Source organism: Diabrotica undecimpunctata, chromosome 8 (assembly GCF_040954645.1).
Source record: "Diabrotica undecimpunctata isolate CICGRU chromosome 8, icDiaUnde3, whole genome shotgun sequence".
Lineage (NCBI taxonomy): Eukaryota > Metazoa > Arthropoda > Insecta > Coleoptera > Chrysomelidae > Diabrotica > Diabrotica undecimpunctata.
This window is the reverse complement of record NC_092810.1, coordinates 55,689,511-55,713,477: the sequence shown is the minus strand read 5'-3', so window position 1 is coordinate 55,713,477 and position 23,967 is coordinate 55,689,511. Positions and strand designations below refer to the sequence as shown.

Below are 23,967 nucleotides of genomic sequence, written 5' to 3'. Positions count from 1 at the left end.
GAGCAAAAAGGTCTAATCATTGATGGTGTACGTTTCACACATACAGATCTCAAGGAACTGGAGCAAAGGATCAAGGAATTAAATCAGCAGTCAAATGAAATAGGTCTTAAAATGAACTTTCAGAAAACAAAAATAATAAGTAATTTACAAATTAATATAGATATTGACAACGTCAGTCTTAAAAATGTAGATCACTATATATATATATATATATATATATATATATATATATATATATATATATATATATATATATATATATATATATATCTTGGACATACCATTAAAATCGGCAAAGAAAACTAAATAGCCGAAATAAAATGACGCATACAATTGTCTTGTGTAGGACGCATACAATGTGTCTAAAACGTAGAGTTTATGACAAATGTATCTTGCCTGTAACTACTTATGGACTGGAGACTATGGCCTTTACAAAGAAAGAAAACCTTAGAGCAGCTCAGTACAACCCAAAGAGCGATGGATAGAGCCATGCTAGGGATTAGTTTGAGAGACAGGATTCGAAATATCGACATTCGTGAAAGAACAAAGATTACTGATGTCGCAGAACGTATAGCAAGGCTCCCTCAAGTGGCAATGGGTCGGACATGTTGCCCGAGATAATCCCGAAAAATGGACACAGAGATTAACAAACTGGAGACCAAGAGAGAACAGGCGAGGAGTAGGCAGACCACAGAAGAGGTAAGCAGATGATATCAAACAAGTCGCGGGCAAGCAGTGGATGAAAATTGACAAGAGTAGAAATCAATGGAAGCAAATGGAAGAGGCCTATGTCCAGCAGTGGAGGAATACAGCCTGAATAAGTTACAGGCATCCTACAAAAAAAATCCACAAAACAAACAAAAAACGGCTTCGGCCAACAAAAAAAGTCAAAAAAATGCTAACAAAAAAACCGTCGCAAGCCAACAAAAAAATTAACAAAACCCACAAAAAACGGGGCACGTAGGGCCAACCCCTTGAGACCAAGCCTCCGAACTGAGCCTAGCTCAGAGCGGGGGCTTGAGGCCCAAGTAAGCAATTTTAGTTCGCGGATAAGCCACATTAAGATAACGGGATTATAGCGACAATGCGCTATCCTGAATTTGATTCGGTTGGGGAACCATGTTGGAGTTCTATTACCCAGGACTCCCACATGAAGAGCATTTGGCTGATAGTTGTACTCCTATCACGCATCAAAGTGTTATAGGGGGGAAAGGGATGGTCTAGAGCATTTAAGCTTGCTCCAATGAATTGTTACACCCAAACGTAATTCTTAGGGGTGAACGTGTCTCACAGGCTGGGTTTAATTAAATTGCTCGCTTGCTTGTTAAGTTTAGTCTAAAATAAACTGTTGTATTGCGTAAGCTGTAAAATAAATTCACATTGTATTTCTTTTTGTCAATTAGAATAAGTGGAGACGGTAATAAATTATATAGTGTAAATAAATAAATAAATTAATTAAGTGCACATTTTAATAATAAATTAAAAGATTGTAAATAAAAGTTAATAAAAACATTACAAGTGGTGTCAGAATTGAAATATTTTTAAATAAATTGTGTAAACATGGCTACGATCTATGAAATAAAAGTAAGAGCTCTAAGACAAGAATTCGAAAATCGAGAATTGACTTCTACCGAAAAAACAGGCTGAACTAATTCAAATATTAAAGGATGCCTTGAAATAAGAAGGCTTAGATCCTAAGTTTCGAGTGATTTTGTATCTCAGGAAAGCAAAGTTTTTAACGAGATTTCTTCTCTAGAAAATAAAGTTTCTGCTAGCGTCTCTTTGGAGATCTCTTAGGTCGTTTCCGACTTTGACCATAAAATATCGTCGGTTAAAAACCAAGTTGCTGCCGATATTTTGGCTTTCGAAGAAAAGATGAAAGAGATGAAAAGGAGGATGGAGAAAACAGGGACAGCAGAGAGAAAACAAACCAATTACAGTAGAGACAATAGACGATGAGACGGAACGTAAGTTCGCCCTTCTCTGTAGGCCCAAATGGCCCTGAACTGGATAGCTTTTCGGGTCAAGCATTAACTGCCGCTCGCTATAGAGTTAATCCAGACTTGTAGAGTCTGGATTAACTCTAGACTAAACTAAACCAAGAAGAAACTGAAAATATAAAATAAGACGTCATAGGAATCAGCGAATTAAGACAAAAAGATGAAGAGCTATTGGAATTAGGGTCAGGAAACACATTCTACTCCGAGGAACATCAACGGGAAGAACAGGTAGTATTGAATTACTAATTAATAAGAAATTGAAACAAAGAGTAGTAGAAATAATTAGTATCTTGAATAGAGTAGCTAGGCTATCAACTATCAAAGAGATACGATATACAAATTATACAAATATAGAATTTACGATTATACGCAGTGGCAAAGAAATAGAGTAACTCTACTGTAACATAACTGAATATTGGTGACTTTATTGCCAAAGTGGGAAAGAAAAGCGGCAAAAAAGAAGTCATGGGAAAGTATGGAGTTGGTGAGAGAAATGAAAGGGGAGAAAGATTGGTTGAGTTTGCACACTACCAAAAGATGCCTTTTGTAAATATATTTTCTAAGAAAAAAATTAAAAAGAAAATGGACTTGGGTGGCACCAAATGGAACCACTAAGAACGAAATTTATTGTATTCTAACTAACAAGATTGCTAAAATAAAAAAATGGGTGTGGCAGTCCAGTGGGACTGCCGGTGGAAGTTACACTTCTATAGACGCATTCGCCGTTACAAATTTATTTGGGAGTCAATCTGCACAATCATTACATATGTAATTCTATAGGTAAGACATAGCAGAAAGAGAAACAGAATTAATAACAACTTACTAACAATGAAGGATTGAATCAATATTTTGATGAAAATGTATATTTTTATTTTCACATATGTATGAAAGGAGTTGAATGCAAAATTTTTTTACACATACTCTTCAGTAAAATTCATTGTTTATTTTGTTATTAATATAATAATACAATACAAATTAAACTGCAATATTCATAAGTATTTAAAAATGACAATAATATACATAAAAAATACACTACAATACAGTGCAACATAATTCCATAATATAATAATACAATACAAATTAAAATGCAATATCCATAAGTATTTAAAAATGGCAATAAGGTAATAACATTAATAAAAAAGTCCTCCCCGACTGGGAATCGAACCCTGGTCTCCCGCGTGACAGGCGGGGATACTGACTACTACACTACCGAGGACATGACACAGATGTATTTCAAAATTGACTGTCCTGGATCATACAGTGATTTATTGAGATTATTATTTTGAAATACAAAAGAATAATATAATTATGAACATTTAATAAATAATACAAAACATATCACATAAATAATAATATTATTAAATATTTTATTACATGTATAATTTTATGTGTATATATATCTTTATATAATATATATAGTCATATAGTCTATATACAGATTCACTCCCATACAAATTTCCAACGTGGAGCGCGCATATAGAAGTATAACTTCAAAAATGTCAGTGTAATAAATAAATTTCAAACAGGCAGCGACCATACACTAATTAAAGCAAGAATTGTTCTAGATCTGAAACTAGAAAGAATAAAATTTAATCACAAAACCAACAGTAACCGTTATAAATATTAACAATCTAAAAGAAAACTCAGATCACTACCAAAGTACAATTGACGAAAGATTACATGACCAAATCAACAGCTCTCAATTATTAGAAACCATCCTTGATATTGCCAAAGAAATCGAATGTCCGCAACAAGAAAATGAACATAGTAAACTGTCTGATAAAACCAAAATGATGATAAAACAAAGAAGGGAAATGAAACTAAGTAGTAACATACAGAGAATACAATGCGCAAAACTTTGTAAGACAATAAGGAAAAGTATTAAGGAAGACATAAGAAAATACAATGAAAGATTGGATGCAATCGAAAACCGAAAAAACTATAAGAAAACAAGAAAAGCATTAATCATTAGGAAGAAGCAAATCGTTGCTCTAATAGACGGAAACACCAGAATTACAGACAGAAATGGAATAATACAACTCGTGACTAAAATCTGCAGCGAACTATGCAAAGCCACTGAAACACTTGAAGAAGCAATTAGTAACCAAGAAGATGTACCAGAAGTACCAAAATTAAAGATACCTATAAGCAATTAAATAAAATTAATTTTAAAATATATTCAAATTAACAGTACCTTTAAGAATTCTGGAGCGTATTGTTCTTTAGCTGGAATATTCACATTCTTCAGAGTAAATGTGACAGATAGCTCCTTAGCAACCAATTGTACAGCCCGACATGGCGGACTACCATCAATCATATATAAGATAAGCGACATCTTTAAATTTGTGGCGAAAACACAAAGAAGTGTAAGAGAATATGGTATTATTACTAACTGCACTCTATTTATGCGTTTATTTGATTTAAATTATCAACATTTTTACAGTATCAGATAAGAATTTATCTTACCTATTACGTATGTAGTTTATTAATTAAGCTATTTGGCACTTATAAATACTAAATCTGACAAAACTCACATATTTTATACAAAGCATTTTTTATTCTAAAATAAATTAGAATGGACAGTAAGCAATTGGAAAGAAAAAGTTCATTTTTAATACGTACTATGCATTCAAAATGTAATAATTTAATAGGAGCACAGAAATAAAAAAAGATTACATTTTAAATTGAATTTGATCGTATTCTACTTATCTTGTAGTATTCTACTTGTAGTATTTTACAATTCCTTGATGTATATTGAAATCCCCTCGTATATGTATTAAAAAACCGAAGAATAATCTCAGTGTATTTCTATTTCCTTTCGTACAAGTTAAAACACAGAAATATTCTTTCAATTCCTCTTTGCATCGCCGAGTCGATAATAAACAATTTTAAAGTTTGTTTATATTTCACAGATCTGTATGTCCTCGATATTCTTTGATCGAAGCCGCTTGGAGATATTTTGCGCGTCGCAGATAGACAGAAATATTACAGTTTATATGTCTTGTTTATACCAAGTTAAGCGAATTAATTTCAAGGATAATAAACTCACTCTTGCTGAGGCTTTGTCAAGAGCGGTTTGCTTCAGCGTTGGTCCAAATGTCACGTCAAATTTGTAATGTTTTCTTGTTTTTCGTCCCTTTTCATGGAAAATATGTAGTGTATTGTGGCAGTTAATAGTTACAATTAAAGTGAGGTTTTGAAAGATATCCACATGTTCCATTTTCCTGTTTTTTAAGAAGCCGAGTCTAAAGTTTGTGTTCCAGTTCCCCGATTTCAACCTCAAATTTGTATGTCCTAGGGAGCCGTTTCAAAATATTTTTCATAGTATGTAAAAACTATGAAATATTTCATATTTCAACTTCTAGAGTTTGTAAACGGATAAGACATAGTAAGTGTTTATCTTTGTTATTTTTGTGTTTTCTTTTGTGACTATTAATATAGTATTTTTGTATCGTCTATTTTTGTAACTGTTTGTGATGAGACAACAATAAATGTTTCATTTTGTTCCTAAAACATTTTGTTTATTTCTCTTAACTAACGCTCTAACCCCTTTTTTGAGTTTCATTTAAAAAGATATATTTATTAAATTTAATAATTATTTCAATAGTTACAACTAGTTGTTGTACTCGTTATAATTTGGCACCTCGAAGCGTTGTCCATTTTAAATAGCTAGAGGTCCTTCTTGTTGCTTTGTTTTGTCCATTTGCCCATTTGTCCAGGAGATTCATGTAAGTACCCCTTTGTTCCATTTTTTTGTAGTTGCTCCAATCCAACCCCCTTGCCATTCACTTATCCACTAGTTCTCCAAATAAACCCTGAGCGCCGTTCGCATAAGTTTCGTTTATTTTGCTTGCCCTATCTCTAGCCCCGTAATTTCTGTCTCCAATTTTCAACCCCCCATAATAATACGCTATGTGGTAGGCAAAAATAATTCGTTACACACTGAACCTCTAAAAATCATACGAACAAACTGAATTTTGCTGAGAATGTCAATTTTGAGTACCCAAAATTATGCAAAAAAAGTTTACCACTCCTACCCTCCGGCTTTCCCTAAAAACCTCATTCGTACTGAGGGCGAAAAAAATGGATTTACCGAGAACCTGTAGGCTGTAGAAAAAAATGTTTAAAATAAAAAATATAGCTGAGATAATTTTGAATAAGGATGTTAATTATGTAGAATCAACCATTCTTTCTACTCCTATTGACAAAAATCAAAATCCTTTTTAAAGGAGAAGAGTGCAGCTTTCGTACACAGTTTTTGTATTTTGCCGCAAATAAACTCAGTTTTAATAAAGGTGTTAAATAAATAAACGTTGCGCAAGTTTTGCCATTTTTAATGATTCTCATGATATACACACTATAAATGGCAACACTGCGCACAGTCGACTTTCCACGTACTTCCGTTGCCCTATCACCAATAATTTGTCATTATACAGTGATTGTTTAAAGCAACAAGAGCGCAAAAGAGAATAGCGAGATACACAAATTTGTACAATAATCTAGGTAGATTCAACACGTTCAAGTAGCAGCGTTGCTATAGTGTAACGATATAATTTGCCTACCAAATTGGGTATCAGTTATAGGGGGTTGAAAGTGGGGACTGAGCAATTACTTGTCTGGTGATAGGTTAAGCAAACAAACCGAAACGTCTGCGAACGGCCACTCTTGTTGTGGTTGAAGAGCTAGGTCGTAAGTAAGTGAATAAAGGAGTGACTAGAGGGGATAACTAAAAAGAAAGAAATCAAAAAATACTGACATATATTTCCTAGTCAACAAACCCAATAAGGTTCCTAAATTATTTAAATTGGACGCCTTTTAAAAGAATCTTCTTGCTGGATAAAAAGAAAGGCTTTTCTTTACTAAAAATATTAAAGGGTGAAAATCTTTTTAAAGGAAATAATTCTACAACTCCTGGTTTAGAGAGAAACATTACATATTTAAACAGTGATTACAAATAATATTAACAAAATTTATCAACAAACTTTACAGGTTGATTGACAATTATTGTAACAATTTCACAACTAGTGGTAACTATTTAAATTATTATTACAAATGAAAATTATCTAAATTTTTCAACGGAGCCTACATTGAGGTTAACCTTTAAAAAAACAATTCAAAATTATGGTGGTTATGTACCAAATGTCAGAAAAGGATAATACTAACTGTCATATGTCGAAATGAAATATCAAACCTTTTTGAAATATTAATTTTAATTATTGGTAACTTTATTTAAAAGAAGACTAATATGACAATTAGCTGATCCATAAAACTTATAATTTTATTTATTTATAATTTTTTAGTTTGTCATGAATGCAAATTTTTTATTAATGAAAAATTGTTTATTTTTACTTTGAATAATTTTAATAAAAAGTACCTGGTATTACTGGCTGGTGTATTTCCTTTAAAAAAGTTTTTGGGATTGGAATTGAATTAAAACACTGAAAACCACACACAACTGTGTCCTCACACAAACTGTAAATAGTCTGGGGTGACCATGGAACATAAAAATGGACAAATCTTGGGAAGTTGGACACTGATTCGGGCTTCGGATTATCATGGATCACAACAACCTGCAATCTTTAAAACTCGGCCTCTCAATTCCTTCTTAAAACCATGTAAACCTTAAATCGTTGGAAACGCCGTCTTACAAATCTTTCATATAGGGCACAGCACAACCAATCCGTGATTAACTCAACAAAAACTGCCAAATAACATTTTGAGTACAAATTCACCTCTCAACTTAAAAAACTGCCGGCTTTGAAGACTACATGCCGAAACCTATCTTTTCCAAATCCAAATCTCCTTTCTAACTGTAACTATTAACTGCTACCACCACTTTACACTTAAATTTCCGATAACAAAAAATGAACAACGAAAAACCATTAGGAATTTAAAAAAGAAAAATTCGGACTAAACAATGACCTGCTCCCAATCCGGTATAAACAAAGCATAAACGGAAATATTCCTATTTATTTGATGCGCAAAATCTTTAATAAGCGGAATCAACATAAAAAGAAATATCCATCTGTGTTATATAAATGAACTAAAAATGTTTATAATTTCAATCTCAGCGACGCAAAAAGATTGAAAATATTTTTCGGTGTTCTATACAAACATATACAAAAATCGAAATGCTACAAGAGAGTTAGATGTTAACAGTGTTACTGTAACGAAATTATGGAAAAAACACGGTTACAAGAATTTTAAATATTCAAAAACGCAGCAGCTTTATTCAGACAACTACTTTCGAATAATGGAGTTGTGTGAAACTCTAATAACAAAGGCTAATGATGAACCCAATTTTATTAAAACATTTTAATTACTGATGAATTTTCTGTTTCGTTAGAAGCTAGACACAACCCTTCTATTACGAGGTATTGGGCGCGGAAAAACCAGCACAGAACTGTTGTTCAATGTCCTCAAAATGTTAAAGTCTGACATTTTAGGAGACCACATAATAGGTTTATTTTTTATTGAAGGCAACTTGTAACGATACGATCGTTAATAGTCTAACACTTCGAACGTTAGCAAAATCTTTCAAATAATGAAACCGAATCCCTACATAGCTACTAATTCGCCGCCGTAAAAGTAGGCAATTTATAATACAATTTTAAATATCGATTTACAATAGAATCGATTTCCTTGTCATTAAAGGGACAACGAATCCTGGCCAGTGGCCATGTTCATTTTCGAACAGAACTTCAAGAAGGAATGAGTTAAGTTATCACGGCAGGCAGAACTTAGGAGATTGAAAAACTCTTAAGTTATTTATGGTTTTTTTTGGAAATGTGAAATTTAAGTATTTAGTTTATGTATCGTTTTATTTAGAAAGTTACGTTGTTTTATGGGAAAATCACTCCGAGGTTCTGCCTGCCGGCTCCAATCATTGGACCTATCTTGGTATTTTTTTTTTTTTTTTTGGGAGAAGAATATTTTTAATTTTGGATTTGGGAAGAATTTATTTTGGGAAGAATCTTAGTTTGATTTTCTGGTTGGTCTACCGTCCGTGGCAGATAGAAAGAACATAGGCTGATCCATCCTAGAGCCCATCCACTACCTGGACCCTGGACAGCGGATTAGGGAACTGCCTTTCCAGCAGAAGGGTTACTAAGGACATTTACTTTCTAGTTAAAGCTGTTAATAATTCAAATTTAAATTTTTTTTATATTACATATTATATCCTCGGATACTTAGGCCTTCAGTCTAAGTGGGTTACGAAACAGATTTGTGCACAATCCCTGGTTAGTACCCTTAACTCTTTGAATCCTCTCAATTGCTTTAATTTTGTTATTCCTTATTTACTTTAAATTATTTATCTATTTATTAATATTTTATATTACACTTAATAGGTGGTCAGAATATATATTATTTAATTTTATGGTAATTTGTATATACCCTCACATATCAAATTGATGTATGTATTGTTCTAGTGTCTTAACTGACTAGGCTCAGATTTTGGGGATATATTTTAATAATTGGTTAGTGTATATAAGTATAGTGTTGGGATAGTACATAAGATTGGAATATAGTGTATAAAGCATTTCTGATTTTTATTTGTTTCCTATCATCTTTTATTGTTCAGTTAATATATAACTATATATACCCCAAATTGGTGTGATATTCAAAATTCACCTTGGCGCCCATCTCAGGATCGATCTAATTACCTTAGGTTACTACAGGCAAGCAAACGTGCCAACCTCCTCTCTGAGCACTACTCTCATTCTCTTGAGCTAAGCCTATTCTATTGTAGTACTTCAAGTAAATTTTATATTTTCTTTTGTATTGGTTACTTTCCCTTTTAATTTTCAACACTTAGCTTTTCCTTTTTTCATCGGTAACAAACTTAAATAGTAGAGTTAGTATACCTCGATGTTTTACAAAATCATATTTTTCCTGCTATTCTTAATCTTCCTAATGTAAATCTTTTTTTTTAATTGCCGTATTGTCAGATTTCAGTAAGAGCCTAAGAAGGTATCCATTGAATTCTGACAGGCAACGATGGGGGAAATCTTTTTTGGGCATCTACGTCACGGAACAAGACACCCTGGCATCTTTCGGTCGAGTAGGACACTAGGCCAGAAGTCCCCAGGGTAGTGCCGGATTAACAGTGTTCCGTTCCAGAGACGTGGTCTTGCCACTCAATCAACAACTAAAATAAAAAACTAAAAATTTATAAATAACCATACCTATTACCGTAAATCAGAAAATGTTTCAGACGTTTCAGACGTTGGGCCATAAACCAATAAATAATATTAACCATAAATTTTAGATCTCTGGCTCAATTTTCTCCTCTGTCCTCCTGGTCCTTTTTCTTCATCACCCCAGAAATCAGACAATGTACTTCTCTCCATTCTTTCTCTCCTCTCAACATTATGTTTACAACGTTTCTTTCATCCAGCCCGAAACCCATTCGCCTCTCGAAATTTCCCCTCTCATATGCCCATCTCTGGCAGTTAAAAATGTGGGCGGAGCGTCCGGTACCCCAAAAATAGTTTAAAATACCGCCTTATAAAGGTCAGTGTATTTTTATCGAGTTTATTTTATAATGTAAATCTGGAGAATGTTTGGTTCCATCAAGACGCCTGTTCAGTTCACAACGCTCGAATAATTAGGGAGTACTTAAACAATACTTTCCCGATTCGAGTTATCAGTGGAACAGGCGCTATTAAGTGGAATGCTCGATCGCCAGATCTTACACCAATCGACTTCTTTTTTGAGGACATTTAAAAAGCATCATCTACGATCATCCTAGAGTCCAAAATTTGGATGAATTAAGAAACCGAATAAGAGAAATCTCCAATTCTATTATAGCAGAAACTCTTCCATCTGTCCGCAGAAGTTTTTATGACAGATTGGGATACTGTTCAGCTGTAGAAGGTCAAATATTTCAATCATTTCTGGAGGGCATAAAGAATTATTTCTTATTTTATTAGTAATTATTTTTTATTTTCAATAAGAGTATATTTTTTACAAAGCATGTGGTATTCGTATGTATCAATGTATAAAAAATGCTTATTAAAAGCTTAAAACTTTTATTTTAAAGAAGATCTTTTCGGAATTGAATCATTCCATCATCAGTTTACTAAAAGAGAGAGTAAAAATACCAATATTAAAAACACGTAAGTTGAAATTTAAATATATAGAAAGAACACGTTGGTTTTTAACTACTTACATAAAAAGTTGTTAAAAAACATTGTTTGGCCACAGAAAAACACTGGAAGGGCATCAGTAACAAAAACAATCCTCGTGGAATTTACCAAGGTAAATGCAATAGACCGTTAACTTCGGTAATTAATAAAAACTAAAAATGGGGGCATCTAACATGACCCCCCGGAGCTGGTGAGATTTTGTCGACTTACATTACCTCTGATCTGTGCTGGAGTCTAGGGTTAACTGATAGAAAGATGGTATGAAAAATCAGTCAGTACTTGTCAACGACAAGTGCAATGATGTAGTAGGAGCAAAAGTCTTTGTGCTTCCTTTTATGAATAGGCCGTTTTTAGTGAAGAATTATGTTTAATGTGTAGTAGGATCAATAGCAATTTTTGGTATGTTAAAAAGGGGGGAGAATGTCAAACAATGAGTGACTGTCATGTAAATTAAATTTGGTGTACCAGGGTAAGATAAAATTTAAGTTAGGTAATTGAAAATTAAATCATTATGAAAAGTGAAGAAAGGATGTTATTACCTAATTATTTCATTGTATGAAGTAAGTAGAGATAAAAGTTGATTTGAAAATTATGGAAGATGAATCGAGGAAAAAGAAATAGGAGATATGAACGTGAATATGTAATCTGGGGATACTGAAATTGACTGTGATAAGGAAATGATAGATGTAAAGTGAGTATTTATAAGAAACCTGTGTGATTAGTTAGGATGGAAATTATTTGAGAGGATGGAAAATTGGATATTGGAATAAGAAGGTTAATGTATTAATGGTGAGAAGAATAGTGTTAAGTATGACAAAATATATAGGGCGATAATGAAGCTATGGGAAAAGAGAAAGCAATGTAGAAGTAAGTAAAACTGGATGTGTAGTTAAAAGAAAGAAAGTTGGATCAGGAGAATAATTGTCGATGTAGTGGGACGAAGTCTCTATTGAGGCTGGTGAGATGATTAACACAATTGGGACTATTTTTCTTTTCCTTGACGGTCTCCAAATCCTCAAAAAGGTCAAGTTTGAGATAATCTCTACCTGGGATGTTATGAAGAAGTTAGATGTAATAAGAAGTAAGATGTTATTCTTCTATTTCCTCATCCTCTTTCTCTACTGTCGGTGCATAGACTTGAATAATGTTAATTTTTCCTTTGTTCGACTTTAGATGGATTGCTATGATTCGTTCTGAATATGGGGTAAAACTTAGTACCGATTTGTTGACTTCCCTGTCTACTATTATTCCGACGCCAAGTGTATTATTGTATCATCAGTTCCCGAATAGTAGAACAGTAGAATAGTAGTATACACATAGTACGATATACGAATTATATACCTTATGGTTAAAAAATTTGTACAATAATAGAAAATTCCTATTACATTATTTTTATTAATACCGAACTTTATAAATAAAAATTATAGATAATAAAAACATCATGATGACTTGGAAAAATAATAACTTGAAGTGTTCATTTAATACTTGAATAACAAACAAAAGGTGCACTCTTTGATAATGATATAGTAATTAATGTTTAAATGCATTAATAAATTAAGTAATAAATAAACCTATCAATGTTTTAAAATTTTTATTTAATAAGGAATAAACCTTGAAAACTAAAATTTTGATAAGAATAACTAAACCAATCAGTTTATTTTTTTTTACTTTAAATTTTTGTATTCAATTAAAAAAAATACCTTTTTAAATAGATAACGGTGATGATGGGTCACATGCCTCTACTTCCATCTAAAAATTTAGCGGTTGCAAAGTCTAAGATTATTCAGTTAAACTAAGGAGGTAAAATAGGATATAGTTTTAAAGTATATTCTCTTCTTCAAGTACCATCTCCACGACGGAGGTCGACAATCATCATAGCTATTCGGACTTTAGAAACGGCTGCTCTAAAAAGTTCATTTGATGTACATGCATACCATTCTCTCAGTTTGTACAGCCATTATATTCTACGTCTCCCTATGCTTCTCTTTTCTTGGATCTTTCGCTGCATAATCAGTTGAACCAAGTTGTATCTCTCTCGGTGTGTAATATGTCTAAAATATTCCAATTCCCTTGTTTTGATTATAATTAAAATTTCCATTTCTTTATTCGTCCTGATCTCAGTTTTTTTTTTTTCATTGATGTCGCATTTAAGGTCCAAACTTTCATTCTATAAAACAAAGTTGAGAAAACGTAGCACCTCGCCAATTTAACTCTTACCTCCATCATCATCATCATTTTGGCTTTACAACCCTGTGTGGGTCCTAGCCTCCCCAAGAATTTTTCTCCAGTCGTCCCTATCCATCGCCTTCCTCCGCCAAGCACGTATTTCCATATTTCTCATATCTTGGTCTATGTTATCTAGGAATCTTGTTCTGGGTCTTCCTCTTCTTCTTTGACCAATAGGTCTATCAAGGAGCGTTTTTCTAGCTGGGTCGGTTTGCTCCATCCGCATTACATGGCCTACCCACCTCAGACGTCCTATTTTTATGTGTTTTACGATATCTGGTTCCTGGTATATCCTATAGAGTTCGAAGTTGTATCGTCTTCTCCAGACACCATTTTCATTTACCGCTCCATAGATGCGCCTTAGTATTTTTCTTTCGAAACATCCTACCTCCAACTCTTACCTCCAACTTAAATTATTTCTTGTGCACAGCACTCTTCTCATTTTGTTGAAATTTGCTCTAATTTTTCGTTCTAATTTTGATTTCCTTGGAGTAATAAATTATGCATTCGTTTCAGTTTCATTCAAGAGTGTCACTAAAACATTTCATCTAATACTTCTCAACTATAATTTTTAGCATTGCAATAGGAAGCATATGAGGTCCAGGACTTGTTTTACTCTTCATTGTTTTTAATGCCTGTAATATTTCTTCTTTTGTAATATCTCGTCCTACTTCTTCTGAAGTAAGTTATATGTGTTCCAGGTCTCCTTTTTAATCATCGAACAGTTCGTCAATATACTCTGCCCAGCGTTGTACTTTCTCATCGGGATTGTTGTAATCCCGTGTCTATCCAGAAGTGCACCAGAGAGATTTTGTTTTTTTAGTCCTGTCATTTCTTTAACTTTCTTGTGTAGATTAAATAGATTGTAGTTTTTTAAAGGTTCTCGATTTCTTTGCATTTCTCTTCAAATACTCCAGTCGTCAGAGACGAAAATGCCACTGAACCTGTACAAATCATACGAACAAGCTGAATTTTGCCGAGAATATTAATTTTGGAACCCCAAAAAGATGCAAAAAAGTTTACCACTTTTACCCCCGGGCTTCCCCCCAAAAACCCCCCCTGGCAGGGGGGTAAAAACGCAAAAAAATCGATTTACACAAATTCTGTACACCGTAAAAAAAATGTTTTAAATAAAAAATGTATTTGAGATAATTTTAAACAAAAATGTTTATAAGCATTTTTTGTGTAGAATGAACCGTTCATTCTACACAAAATACAGATTTTGCATGTCAGTTACGCGCGCGAAATCAATTTTCATTAAAATTTGTATCAGCTCGAAGGTAAAAGTTCGATATCTTTTGATTCAAGTGACCTATCTAAAAAAATTAAGATGCGTTTTAAAGGTAAAGAGTTTAGCTTTTGTATTTTGTCGCAAATAAACTCAGATTTTATGCTGGTGTTAAATAAATAAACGTCGTGCATTTTTAATGATTCTCACGAGATCAATACAATATATCCCTTTCATTGACTGGTCACTATAAAGTTTTAATTACTAGAGCCTAACCTTTAAAAGCTATAGCATGAAATTTTAATTTTGGGTTTTAACAAGAAATGTGAGGCATTTGAAATATGCTTAAAAGACGTTGGATTTAAACTTTCACACAACAAACGATCTAAAACATTTAAAACTTTTTTTTTTCAATTACACTAGTACGTTTTTCAAAAGAGCAAAACTACTGCAATAATCTACACCCAAAACAGTCTTCTTAAACGCATTTTCCGTGACGTGTGATCGTTTTTAATGTAAAGCATTAAATTCTGCGTTTTTGTATTCATATTTCAAATGCCTCATATTTGTTAACGCAACTTAAAATTGTAATTTCTTGTAACAGGTTTTAAAGATGGATTTTTATAAATGATAAGTTTATTACAACTGGTTAATGAACGTCATCAATTTTATTGATCTCACGATAATCGTAAAAAATAGCAAAAATCGCGCCACGTTAATTTATTTAACACCTTTATAAAAACTGAGTTTATTCTCGGCAAAATACAAAAACTGCATACAAACGCTGCACTCTTTGTCTTTAAAACGCATCTTAATTTTTGTCGATAGGGCATTTGGATCCAAAGATATCAAATTTTTACCGTCCCGCTCGTACAAATTTTATTGAACATTTTACTGTGTACAGATTCTTGGTAAATCGATTTTTTCACGTATTCACCACTCTGCGAAAAGGGCTTTAAGGGGAAGCCCGGTGGTAAAAGTGGTAAATTTTTTTGCACCTTTTTTGGGGTCCCAAAATTAATATTCTCTGCAAAATTCAGCTTGTTCTTATAATTTTTAGGGGCAACTCTCTGACGACTGGACTAAAAATATTTTTCTTCTGCCTGCTTTATCATCTTCCTAATCTTGTGGTTAATCTCGCTGTATTTATTGTTGTCTTTGTTCTTACATTGTCTCCGTTATTCCATCATATTAAGTATCTCGTCATTCATCCATTACACTTTTCTCTTTGCGGAAATATTTAGTATTTCTTTATATGGTTCCAGTAGACAGTCGATGTTTTAGTCGAAGTGCTCGTCAACATTATTGATGTTTATGTTCACTTTGCTACAGTTCATATGCAGCTCGTATAGGAGGAATTTTGTACATTAGGTTCTTTAAGCTTGTTTAAATGTATTGTAGAAATTATTTGATGCCTTTTAATGTTTTTAAGTGTGAGATCCTGGCGATAAATGGGTTATGATCTGACTCCACGTCTGCTTCGGGATATGCCTTCATGGCGTTAAAAGCATTATATTATCTTTCATTTACCAGTATGTAGTCTATCTGGTTCCTAACTCCTTTCTCCGATGTATCTACGGACAATCGTTTTGTATACAATCGCCTGGTAGCTTGAAAAAGTTTGTAGTTATCCAGTTCTGCTCTTTGCAACATTTTAATAGACGGTCCTCGTTGCCATTTCCCAGACCATACTTTCCCATACACCTTCCACTTAGCCTCTTTCCAATCTTTGCATTGAGATCACCTACTACTATCGTGATTACTCTAATTTTCGCTATTTTTAGTGCCTCTTCGATATCCCGGTAAAATAATTCCACTTTTTCTTTGCAAGCATTCGCCGTAGGAGCAATGTAGGACAATTCACAATCGTGACAAGAGACTCCATAGGCTCCATTGGTTTTATCTTGTTGAGATAAGGGTGTGTTGGAGAATAACTTTCTTATGGACCTGACATTCTTTATCCCAATCTTGATAGGAATAATCTGTAGAAGCCTCAACATGTTGTTAGTAAATTGAGGAGAAAAGGCAATAAGCAGTAAATGTTAGATGTAATGGGAAAACTCTGAGAGATATACTCTGGTGGAACACTGGAATGACGTGATCAAGCATATGATACTCCAACATCAGCCAAAGTTGGTGTATGTCTCTGAAGTAAAACAGTATACAAATACTTATTAATTGGACAAAGAGGATATGAGTTTTGTAACAAGATATCCTTTAACATTAAAAGGGAATCCATTCTGTGCAGAGCATGTGTCAGCCTGTGAACTTTTAAACTAAGACATTGGAGTAGGTTATGTTTAAATCTCGTATGATGGCACGAGTAGTAATTCAAAAAGCAATTACTGGCCATATCTTTTTTATAACCAGAACTTTTCAACCACAAGTTCACATGTAAACTGTAGGTGGTAGAAGGATCATAGAAATTGAAAATGTCTAAGGTAGTTTGGAATTTGTCCGATGGTAAGGCAAAACACAGGTCGTCTACATACCTCTTGACAAAAGGGATATAAAAATACAACAGTTGAAGTCTATTTAAAACCAAATCGTCAAAATTTACTATTATTGGAGATATATAGAACCCCATCGGGGTTCCAAAAATTTGAAGGTAGTATTTGTTATTAAAGACAATATAATTAGTATCCAAGAGAACCCAAGTCATATTAGAGAAAGTGTAATAGCCGACAATCATTTAAGTGAGTAGAAAAGATTTTACGACTTCCAAACAAAAGAATTTTTTTTAATGAACAATCTAAGAAAATTTGTATGCACGTTTATAACAATCTGCAAAATGATCCTGAAAAGAGTTATAAAGGCAGTATCATAAGAAAAGCGGCCTTTATCACAGAAATGCTGTATTATACCATACACACCATTGTGAAGAGTGGTGTTAAAAAGTGAAAAACAAGATCGGATGCTGAAAAGCCTAAACATCTTAATATCGTGACTGCTAAATGTTTAAGAAATTTGGTTTACCAGGAATACGAAAAAAATGTAATACCAAAAAATGATATTATATACACCCAGCTTGTTGCGATGTGAAGAACCTACCATAAACCCTCTTTACGCAGAAGACTAAAAAAACTTGGATAAAAATCGTTGATAAACGAAAGGCTATTTTGGAAAATAAAAAGATAGTTACATTGGTGTCTAAATTATTTAGAAAAAATTCAAGAATATCGAGACCAAAAGCGACCAAGTTATTATTTAGACGAGACATGGTATGACACGCATGATGCGCTCACAAGGGTTAGACTGATGATTTAGTTAGGTACCAGCTGAAAGGAGTACCCCCGAATAAAGGTTCTCGAATGATTAATGTGCACTGTAATACTACACTAGAGTATATTGCTTTATAAAGAATTCTTTAGCAATATACTGTGACTACACTACAGATAATGATGTGTATTTTGAAGAGAACCATAATAAGAAACAATTACTTGAAGTGCTTCGTACTAAAACTTATGACAAACAATATATACTGCACACGATTGCAACAGAATACGGCCATATTGTGTTGAGGTTACCACCTTATTTTTGCATTTTCAATCTCATAGAATTTATTTGGTGACAACTAAAAAAACAAATTCGGAGGAAAAATATTTTTCCAAAATTTGACGCAAAAGTGATTAATTTAATTCATTAAATTAATCACTGATTAATATTTTAGACAAGGTACGCTAATGGGTGACTATTATAGTTAAAACTGAATAGTTTTTCATTAAAAATTAAAGACACAAGTGCATAAAGGATCTATGTAACATTTTTATTTAAATTCAGTTTTTAGGCTCAGTAGGTCCGTTTTAACCCCTAAATTTGCTTCATACGTGTTGAATGATTGTGAGTCTTATGTTGTTCCTTACATCTAAAATCGTGCTGTGTACTTTTATAGTGAAAATAGTGAAATAAGTTGCGAAAATCTCAGCATGAAGTAGACTTTTACTTAATCTGGGACAAAAACAGTATGAAGGTATGTTGAATTGATAATCAATCTTGTTTTTCACTAAAATATGCTTCTTAATAATAATTTGAGGTTAAGAGTTTACCGGAACGGTAACAAATTACCTGCATAAAACTTGTTTTCAGCAATGTTTTTATTATTTAAACATTGTAGAACAACTTGATCAGATAAAAAGAGATTAAGCATAACTTTATTGTCGTACATATTGCCGAAACTTTACCTGAACAGGATAAAACTCCAGCGAGAATCGAGAATATCCTGCATGAAAAGCAGATTTCTTCACCAGAGTTGCAAGATATATTTAACGGTAAATATTCATTCTAAAATTAAATTGTTTAAAGGTTTTGGTCTGCAGATAAAAATAATAAACTGACCTACCTACCCTACATGTTTAAAAAAAACTTTTAAATTGTAGATTCTATTTCTGAAGATGTAGTAATTTCTCCAGAATATACTTCCAACGACTACAATCCAGATAGTACTGATTCGAGCGAAAGTTTTGAAGATTATCATTGTGAGGATGAAAGTCATCCCGTAGCAGTACCACCTGTCACAGCAGAAGATTCAGTTTTACTTATAATCAACATGAAAATACTGAAAATCTGTTGGACATGAAGGAAAGTCTTTTAATATCTAGGATAAATAATGTTAAAAGAAAGTTATTCAATTTGCCAGAAAAAAAATCAAGAATAAGGAAACGCCGTCCTGAAACATGGAAGAAGAATAAGACTACCTTAGCGAGACAGAAAGGTGAGACATACATATCATTAAAAGTAAAAAAGAGATGCCAAGCAAAAGTCCCGAATTAGGATCTTTAGGCAAAAAAGAAAATTGCAAAAAGAAATATGATAAGCAATTTAACAAGTTTGATAGGGAAACAATATTTCGTAAGTTTTACGCATTAGATCAAAATGCATAGAACTCATTAGTTTTTAAATCTGTTTCGATTATGCCAGTTAATCGCCATAGAAAAAACATTAGTAAAAATAAATCATACACATTTGGTTACACAATAACGTGTCAGACACGTATCAAAACTGTCTGTAAGACTGCCTTTATCTCCCTTTACCAAATATCAAATAAAAAGGTGCAACTCATTCAGAATCAATTAAAATCAGGGACTACAGTTCCTTCACCAGATAAAAGGGGGCATCATAATTCTAGACCAAATAAAATAGAAATAGATGTGGTTGATGCTGTAAAAGGACACATTTTTTCTTTTTCTGCAGAACAGTCACACTATTCGCGAAAAAAAAATGCCAATAAAATGTATTTGTCTCCCTTGTTAAATATAACAAAACTGCATCAATTGTATCAAGAATATGTTCAAGAAACTAAGATGGACAAACGGTTTTTGGTTTCAAAAATTTTCAAAAAATTTAGGGGATGAGATCCACAAAGAAAAGTTTAAATTTGCTTTTGAGCAACAAAAAGTCGATAGAGAACGGGCACATAATAATAAAGAAATGTGCTATTTAAGCATGAACCTACAACAGACCATGCCTTTACCACGCCTTACTACATCTAAGGCATTTTATTTGGGGCAGATGTGGTTCTATAATTTTAGAATCGACACAATAACGTCAGAGGGTGATAAAGCCTACTTTTTTAATTGGACCGAAGATGTAGCAACGAAGGGCAGTCTTGAAGTTGGCAGTAGCTTGCACACATTTGTTCAACTTTTAACAAGCAGAAAGAAAGAAATAAACCATCTTCTCATATGGTCTGACTCGTGTGCAGGACAGAACAAAAATTTTAACCTAATATGCCTATATCAGTACTTAATTTTAAAGGGATACGTGAAGATAATAGACCATAAATTTCCAGAAGTAGGGCATTCCTTTTTAGATTCTGATAGAGATTTTGGAATAATTGAAAAGAAATTACGAAAAGTTGAGACCATATATGCCGCAGATCAATATAGAGATGTTATAAGAGAATCAAGTAAAAAAAGTTCTGTTATTATAAATATGACCGACCATTTTAAAAATATAGAAGACATAGAAAATAAATTACACTTATTAAATAGAAAAAAGAATTGCTGTGGAGATAAAATAAATTTTAGAGATGATATCAAATGGATACGTGTGGATAGCTACGGTGAATATTACTACAAAAACTCCTTAGACCCAAACACGCCGTTCTTAAAAGTGGATATAATAAAAAATGTAAGGGCGAATTCAGGAGAAGGTTTTGTATTAGAAGTTATTCAAACAAAACGAATACTCTGTCCGTTGAAAAAATTAATAATTTAAAACAACAACTTTGTTTTATAGAGGAAACTTATAGACATTTTTATACTCGTCTATGGGAAAATAAAGAAGGTGCAGAAATAAAAAATGAAATAAATAAAAAAAATAAAAAAAAAGAAGAACAAATTAGGAATAACATTTGGTTTTACATCGTTTCATTGTTTCTTGTATCCTTTATGCATTTTGAATTAAAAATGTTTGCCTAAGTTACTTAGGGAATAAAGGATTTATGTACATTTATATTTTTCTTTAGTTTTGAATTATTATTGTTAAATTATCATTATTAAAAAGTGTATTTTAAGGTCTAAGTTTCTTCAAAATTGTATCACTCTAGAGGCTTATTAATAAAAAAGTTCTAATTAAAAAACTTTGAATTCGTTTTACTTGAAAAGTTGTTTATGTTACATATATCCTTCATGCACTTATGGCTTCAATTGTTAACGTTTATTTAAAACAATATTACAGTAGACTCCCTCTATAACGAGAACTGAAATGACAGACTAATTACCTCGTTATAAGCCGATCTCGTTATATCAGACAATCATAATACTGTGCATACATATGAATCTGTAGTTTTCTAAACCATTAACTTCCTATAGTGAAGCCTTTCGGAGCAATATAAGATGCTAATAAATATTGTTTGAGTGGCGTTTTTGAAAAAAAGTTATTTACTTTTATTGTCAATGAAATATATTAAAACATAAAAGAGTTGTTTACTTTTATTATCAATGATATACGTTAAAACAAAAAAGCTGTAGTTATATTTTTTTCCAACTACATAATGTATAAATCGTATTTTCAAGGATAACATAAACTATTGCTTCTGCAATTTTAAGAACTCTGTTATTTTTAACTGCTTTAAATGGTCCAGTATCATTCTATCATATATTTTCTAAACATGTGAAACAGTTGTATTCATTCATTGTAAAGAAGTTTATTGCGGACTGCAGTTAAGTTTATTGAGGGGCTGTTTGAAAAGCTATTTATTTATAGCCACGACCGGACTAAAAACGTAAAAAACACGTTTTTGGATCTTCTTTTCTCTCGTTATAACCAAATTTGCCTCGCTATAGACGGTTATAGTTCAATAGAAATTTCACGGGACATCTAATGTATCTCGTTATAAGCGAAACCTCGTAATAACCGTGTTCGTTATAGAGGGAGTATACTGTATTTTCTTAAATGTAAAATACTCTTCCACAGTTTTACGCTAATAGAAAATGCCGATGTATCTTTCTGACAGGGTGGCAGATTGATAATTTTTTGACATTTCTCTTTTAACCATATAAAAAAGAAAAAAATATAACGTTTGATTTTTTTTTCGAAATCAGATTTCTCTGCTATTTGACTATATACATATTACACATTGTTATTTTATTATATCAAACTAATATCAAGACGCTTGCGAAAGCCGTTCTGATGATGCCTATTGGGCTGAAATACGTATAAACGGATGCGAAAGCTCCCTGTACGTGAAATAAAATCTTAACTGTCTTTTCCTTGTTATTTCGATATACTCTGTACGAGTACTAGAAACCAATTCGCTAAGAATTTTGCTTAGTTGAAAAGATATGTTGTGGAATGCAAGTTTTAGATTCCCCATGTCTCTCTTAACACCTTTATCAACGTCTGTTTTTGCCTTGCAATTCTTAGAAGGCACAGATTAAAGCGGAATTCTTGAATTTGGTTTCGAAAATTAGTCTACGATTTTATTATCAGATGTCGCTACATTGCGTCTATACGAAGCCATGTTATAGTTGCTTCCTAAGACAGAGAAGAATTATTTCACGTTCAGAGCGCTTGCGAAAGCCGTTCTGATGATGCCTATTGGGCTGAAATACGTATAAACGGATGCGCAAGCTCCCTGTACGTGAAATAAAATCTTAACTGTCTTTTCCTTGTTATTTCGATATACTCTGTACGAGTACTAGAAACCAATTCGCTAAGAATTTTACTTAGTTGAAAAGATATGTTGTGGAATGCAAGTTTTAGATTCCCCATGTCTCTCTTAACACCTTTATCAACGTCTGTTTTTGCCTTGCAATTCTTAGAAGGCACAGATTAAAGCGGAATTCTTGAATTTGGTTTCGAAAATTAGTCTACGATTTTATTATCAGATGTCGCTACATTGCGTCTATACGAAGCCATGTTATAGTTGCTTCCTAAGACAGAGAAGAATTATTTCACGTTCAGAGCGCTTGCGAAAGCCGTTCTGATGATGCCTATTGGGCTGAAATACGTATAAACGGATGCGCAAGCTCCCTGTACGTGAAATAAAATCTTAACTGTCTTTTCCTTGTTAATATCAAGACGTTTGTATAAGATCCATCAGGAAACATAATAAGGAATCTAATTGATTACATAAGGGTGAACAAGAGTTAATGGATGCATATCGGTTAAAAGTTACCCCCGTGCTGACATATCGTCAGATCATATTCCTGTTATTGGTAAATTTAGGTTCAGGTTTAAAAAGGCTACAACAAAAAATAGTAACAAAAAATGTGATATGAGATGATTAAAAGATAAGGAAACTTAAGAGACAGTCGCACGGATTTGGATACTTTCAGAAAAGCTAAGTAACATAAAGAAAACATATGATTTGAAAATCAAGCGATCCCCTTGTAGATCCTAGCATCCATCATATGGGTTATGAATGTTGCATAAACCTCGATGTGAAAGAAACGAATAGAAGTAAGATGGTTTATGATGAGTTGTTTTATAATTTTCGGAATGGCGATTACTTAGCGCTTAACAACTTTCTTACTTCCATAAACTGGCAGGTATGTATGGTAAATGATATTGATGTTGCTACAAAATTATTCTATGAAGTTCTTTCTATAGAAATTGCTTACTTTGTGCCATTAAAGAAGTATCTATTGATCTTAGAAGACTGACTCTGTAGAAAAGACATGCTCACTATATTTATGTTAATAATCGTTCTGATGATGACTGTATTAGATGTTTCCACCTAAGAGCTGAATGTTAACAACTGTCTGAAATTTGCTTTAGCAACTACATCAAAGGTATATATACTGGCCTAAAAATGATCTAAAATCATTTTGGAACTACAGCAATGATAAGCGATCTGGTCATAACCTACCTAACTCCTTATTTTATCAAATCCAATTTGAAACAAATGGTTAAGACATAG

The 23,967-nt window shown here is 32.8% G+C and overlaps 1 protein-coding gene across 1 annotated transcript in view; it reads right to left on the bottom strand.

Moving 5' to 3' along the window:
* LOC140448836 (uncharacterized) overlaps positions 1-23,967 on the bottom strand; it is a 119,986-nt gene that overhangs the window by 8,966 nt on the left and 87,053 nt on the right. Inside the window, exon 4 of the mRNA XM_072541956.1 lies at positions 4,195-4,426. Coding sequence (XP_072398057.1) covers positions 4,195-4,426 — 232 coding nt within the window. The remainder of the gene's footprint in view (positions 1-4,194; positions 4,427-23,967) is intronic.